Raw genomic sequence first — 6,000 nt, forward strand, 5'->3', positions numbered from 1 at the left:
AAGTGGATCTGTAGCATGGAAATTTCATGCATTGTAAGCGTAACATGCCTATTTCCAACTGGTCCTCCCTTAAACTTATTGAGATCAAACTTTAAACCATAATCAGAGTGTGACTTAACTTGAAATTTATTTCTGCAGAAAATAAATTTACATAACTGTAACTGAAAATGTCTACAACTGAAAATCATTTAAAATAACAAACTTCCACTAAAACTTAATTTCCTGAATTGACATAACAATCCTACTAGTAGTGTGCTCATGAAACTGTTTGGGTGGTAGTCCCTTAGTAAGCGGATCCATAACTATGGAGTTTGTACCGATATTGTAACGACCCATTACAGGCCCAGTGGACCGCCCATACGGCCCACTGCCCCAATCGACCCAAGGCTATCCCGATCTTGTGACTTGGCCCGTAGGCCCAGTGGGCTTGCCCACCCTGTGGTGTCACTCACGGGCTTTCCATAGGCGTCGTATGGGTTACTCATAGAACTCTTAAGCCCATGAACTTAAGTATGTGCCTCCCCAGGATCGAACCCAAGATCACATCCAGGATTGTGCCAAGTATCTATATATCCATGTGATCTTGGGTTCGATCCTGGGGAGGCACATACTTAAGTTCATGGGCTTTAGAGTTCTATGAGTAACCCATACGACGCCTATGGAAAGCCCGTGAGTGACACCACAGGGTGGGCAAGCCCACTGGGCCTACGGGCCAAGTCACAAGATCGGGATAGCCTTGGGTCGATTGGGGCAGTGGGCCGTATGGGCGGTCCACTGGGCCTGTAATGGGTCGTTACAATAAAAGGCGCCTTTTATTGTAACGACCCATTACAGGCCCAGTGGACCGCCCATACGGCCCACTGCCCCAATCGGCCCAAGGCTATCCCGATCTTGTGACTTGGCCCGTAGGCCCAATGGGCTTGCCCACCCTGTGGTGTCACTCACGGGCTTTCCATAGGCGTCGTATGGGTTACTCATAGAACTCTTAAGTTCATGGGCTTAAGAGTTCTATGAGTAACCCATACGACGCCTATGGAAAGCCCGTAATGGGTCGTTACAGATATGCTCAATAGACTACTTTCCACTCTGAATTATTTCTTTAACAACCAGAAACTTGATGTCAATATGTTTTGACTTCGTCGAGCTCCTGTTGTTATTGGAATATATGACTGCTGATTTATTGTCACCATGTATTATTAGTGGCCTTTCAATGCCATCAACAATGCGTAGTCCCGTGACAAAATTTTGCAGCCATATTCCATGACTGGATGCCTCATAACATGCTGCAAACTCAACTGACATGGTGGAAGAGGCAATAAGTGACTGTTTAGTACGCTTCCAGGAAATGAAACCTCCAGCAAGGAGATAGATGTAGCCCGACGTAGATTTCATACTCTCTTGGCATCCAGCAAAATCGGAGTTAGTATACCAAATGATCTCAAGCTGATCCAACCTCCGATATATGAGCATGTAATCTTTTGTTCTTTGTAGGTATCGTAAAACCCTTTTGACTGCTTTCCAATGTTCCACTCCTGGATTACTTAAATATCGTCCTAACATTCTTGTTAGGTACCCAATATCTGGACATGTACAAACCTGATCATACATCAGACTCCCCACTGCAGATGTATAAGGAATCTTCCTCATTTTATTTTCCTCAAAATCATTCTTTGGGCATTTTTGAGACTAAATTTGTCTCTCTTAACCACAGAGGTATCTGTTGGTTTACAATCTTGCATCCCATATCTCTTGAGAACTTTCTCGATATAGCCTTTATGAGATTATCCAAGAATATCTTGAGAACGATCCCAATGTATCTGAATACCTGGTACAAAATATGCATCACCAAGATCTTTCATCTCAAAATTCTTAGCTAGAAATCTCTCGGTGTCATACAACAACTCTATATCGTTTCTAGCGAGCAGAATGTCATCAACATATCAAACCAGAAAAATATGTTCACTCCAACTGAACTTATGGTACACACAATCATCAATCATATTCATCTCAAAACCAAACGAGATTATCACTTAACGAAATTTGAAATAACATTGTCGAGACGCCTGCTTGAGCCCATAGATAGATTTCTTTAATTTGAAAACCATATTATTTGTGTCTTTGGACACAAAATTTTCTAGTTGCACCATATAAATCGTTTCATTAATGTCACCATTTAGAAACACGGTTTTTACATTCATCTGATGAAGCTCAAGATCGAAATGTACTACCAAAGGCATTATAATCCTTAATGAGTCTTTCGAAGAAACCAGAGAGAAAGTCTCTTTATAATCAACGCCTTCTTTCTGTGTAAAGCCTTTAGCGACATGACGAGCCTTATATATTTCCACATTGCCTTTCGAATCTCTCTTTGTTTTAAATATCCACCAATGAGTTTCGTACCTTTAGGCAATGAGACAAGATCCCACACGTCTTTGTCCTTCATGGACTTTATCTCTTCATTCATGACATCATTCCACTTTTGAGAGAGTAGAACATTTCATGGCTTGACGGAAGTTAATAGGATCATCCTCCATCAATCCAATGTCTACCTCATGTTCTTGAAGAAATACAATGTAATCATCTAGCACTGCATTTCTCCGTTCTCTAGTGGATCTCCTTAATGACATGTTCTGGAGGTGCTTGAGTATGTTAATCTGGAATGGGAGGATCTATAATAATGTCTTCCTGTATTGTGTCTTGGTCAAAGTGAGGAATGTGATCCTGATCAATGTCCAAGACACCTATGAGAATATTTACATATTCATCTTCAAAGAAAATATCCTTGACTTTATCTCCCACCACAAACTCAACATCCTCAAAGAACCGTGCATTTCCTGACTCAAAAATTGAGTTACTTGTGGGATCATAAAACTTGTACCCCCTGGATCTTTCAAAGTATCTAATAAAATAACAGCCGATCGTCCTTGAGTCCAGTTTCTTTTCACTAGGCTTGGAAGGCCTTGTCTCAGCTGGACATCCTCAAACGTGCAGATGCTTAAGACTAGGCTTTTTACCCATCCAAAGTTCATAAGGGGTTTCGATCCCTGTCTTAGTTTGACCCTGTTAAGGATATATGCTGCGGTCTTTAGTGCTTCTCCCCAGAGTGATTCTGGTGAGCGTTCTGTTTCGTCTTTCAGCAACACCATTCATAGTGGGCGAACCCGACATAGTGTACTGTGGGACGATAACACATTCCTCTAGTAATCTAGAAAAAGGTCATGGACGTTGTTAATATGAACCGTCATATCTACCATAGTATTCACCACCACGGTCAGATCTAACACTTTTAATCTTTAAACCAAGTTGATTTTCAACTTCAGCTTCATAATTTTTGAACACATCCAATGACTGTGCCTTTTCATGAATGAGATAAATGAAGCTAAATCTTGAAAAATCATTTGTGAACGTTATGAAATATTGTTGACCATTCCAAAAAGCCGAAGAGAATGGTCCACAAATATCAGTATGTATAAGTTCTAAGATGCTTGAACACTTGTTGGCTTCAAATCTCCTTTTGTTGACTTGTTTTCCCTTTATACAACTAACACAAATAATAAAATCTGTGTAATCTAAATGTTAGAGAATTTCGTCTGACACAAGTCTCCTTATTCTCTTTTCAGATATATGACCAATCTTTTGTGTCATAACACAGCTAAATTCTCATTGGTTAATTTTCTTTTAGTGCCTCTGCTTGTTTGCAGGGATTCATTAAATGAAGCAATAACATCCAAAGAATAACTCTTTCAGCATCACTTGGTTTTTTGGAAAACCAGGGAACCCTGCATAGACACACTAATGTGAGTTGTCGCACAAGAATCTATCCACCACGTGTGTCTATGCACTGAAGTTAAATTAATCTCAGAACAAACCATATTCAGAAGCATACCTTTCTTAGCACGCCAAGCGTGATAATTACTGCACTGCTTCTTCATATGCCCATCATCGCCACAGAAAAGAAAACAAGAACTTTGAGAATCACTGGGATACTTCTGTTGTTTCTTCGGAGGATTTGTATCCACAGCTTTCTTATCCTTCATTTTCTTTCCTTTATCCTTCGAGGTAGATGCATAATAAGCACTTTCTGTCTTGTCTTGCTTCAACCTTTCCTATTTCCGAACACAGTACGAGATGAGCTCATTTAGAGACCAAGTCTCTTTCTGAAAGTTATAGCTCACCTTGAACTGGTTAAACTGAGGAATAAGAGATATCAAAACCAGATGCACCAGCAAGTCCTCAGAGAGGTTAAGCTTCAGTGCTTTCAACTTTGAAGCAAGATGAGAAATTTCCATAATGTACTCACTGATCTTGCCCTTACCCCTGTACCTCATTGAAACCAGGCTTGCTAAAAGCGTACCAATTTCAGACTTTTCACTTTTAGCTTTCGAAGGAAAGCCATAGCCGTAGCAATTTCATTAGATATTGTGCCCATGAATGTTCATGGAATAACCCTCTTCATAATCATCATACACATGCGATTCGACCTCTCCCACCTTTCAAACTCTCTCTTTTCTTCAGATGTACTCTTATATGTAATGATGGGAGGAGAGTGAACCTTTATTACAAGATTCAAATCTATGACTCAGAGAACTATCAATAAATTTCCTTGCCAAGATTTAACATTTGAGCCATTTAACATAGAAATAAAATTTATGTTGGAATAAATATTTGCATGAGTCAAATCTTAATAGAGAACAAAAAACCAAATATACACGCTCCACCAAATATCCAAATAAAATAATCAATAAATTCAAATAACGTAAACCCCATAAACATAATATCGAGCACTGCATTAATGTTTCATATTTGGACAAAAGATTAACTTGTAAGTGATATCCTGGTGGAGCAGTCAAATACTGATAGTAACTATCATGTCAAATAACAATCTTCCTCTGGTCCGATTTATTATTCACGTGAAAAATCGAACAACTATCACATGTTACCACCACAAGTGCATATGTAATTCTATTAAATATCTTTTGGGCAGATTAATGTCCATATAAATCATATATACCAAAATTTTTTTCTATTTCAAAATAAAATTAATTTCCATAAAGATGTCACTTTGTTGACATTTTATATCAATTAATCTATTTTAAAAAATACATATAAAATTATAATTATTTGAATAATTTAATATTTAACCTTAACCGAACAAACTTGAACCGGGAAAAAATAATGTTTTTTTTTTAAAATTTTTTTTCGAAATTCTGTACGGCCCGACTCGAATCCGTACTTTTTTTTTACCCGAATTTTTCGATTTTCCTCTAAAATATTTTGTCGAACAAAAATGGAAGGAAAATCAAAATCTTATACCAAATCCTTAAAATTATCAATCAAAACTGAAATTTTAAAAGATTTGGTTTTCATTCAAAATATTTTCCAGATCTAAAAGCATATCAAAATATTTTCCAGATCTGAAACTATATAAAAAATGTTTAAAAAAAATTTTCTTTTCCAGATCTGGATCCAGATAATATTCAAAACTTTAAAAAAATCTCAATGATTCAAGAATGAGTAACTCTGATACCACTTGTTTGGGAAAATCCATAAACCATAGAATCCATCATGCTAAATCATTAAGAATTTGGCTGAAAACTTAAGTGAAAGCGTATCTGAAGCCATAATCCTGAATTCTTTAGAATGTGATCTATGCGTGTTAGGATCGGGAGAGAGTTTAGAGGGGGGAGGGTGAATGAACTCTTTCAAATTTTCTCTTGTAAAACTGTGATTTCAACCGTTTTTAGGCGGTTGAAATAGTCTTCTCAAACGGTTGAAAATGTGAACCACTTGTTAAGTGCGGAAGAACGGTTCACAGTATTCAGTGAAGCTCAAACACGTTAACAAGCTTAATCAACAAGTAAAAACTGAAATGTAAGTGCTTGCTGAAAGTGAAATGACACAAGGTTTTTTATGGATGTTCGGAGAATGAATACTCCTACGTTACCCATTCTTCCTCTCTAGGAAGGATCACACTAAAATATTTTGGCTTTACAAACTTCT

The 6,000-nt window shown here is 37.7% G+C and overlaps 1 protein-coding gene across 1 annotated transcript; it reads right to left on the reverse strand.

Annotated features, from left to right (window-relative positions):
- Positions 1-1,074: 1,074 nt before the first annotated feature.
- Positions 1,075-1,647, reverse strand: LOC140824410 (secreted RxLR effector protein 161-like). The gene has a single exon (XM_073186000.1). It carries the CDS (start codon positions 1,645-1,647, stop codon positions 1,075-1,077), a length of 573 nt encoding a protein of 190 aa, XP_073042101.1.
- Between the last annotated feature and the right edge of the window lie 4,353 nt (positions 1,648-6,000).

The sequence above is a fragment of the Primulina eburnea genome, chromosome 2, assembly GCF_022965805.1.
Source record: "Primulina eburnea isolate SZY01 chromosome 2, ASM2296580v1, whole genome shotgun sequence".
In the NCBI taxonomy this organism is placed as follows: Eukaryota; Viridiplantae; Streptophyta; class Magnoliopsida; order Lamiales; family Gesneriaceae; genus Primulina; species Primulina eburnea.

Excerpts from the sequence above, each read along its gene's own strand:
- LOC140824410 (XM_073186000.1), bottom strand. The coding sequence starts at position 1,647 with ATGAGGAAGATTCCTTATACATCTGCAGTGGGGAGTCTGATGTATGAT.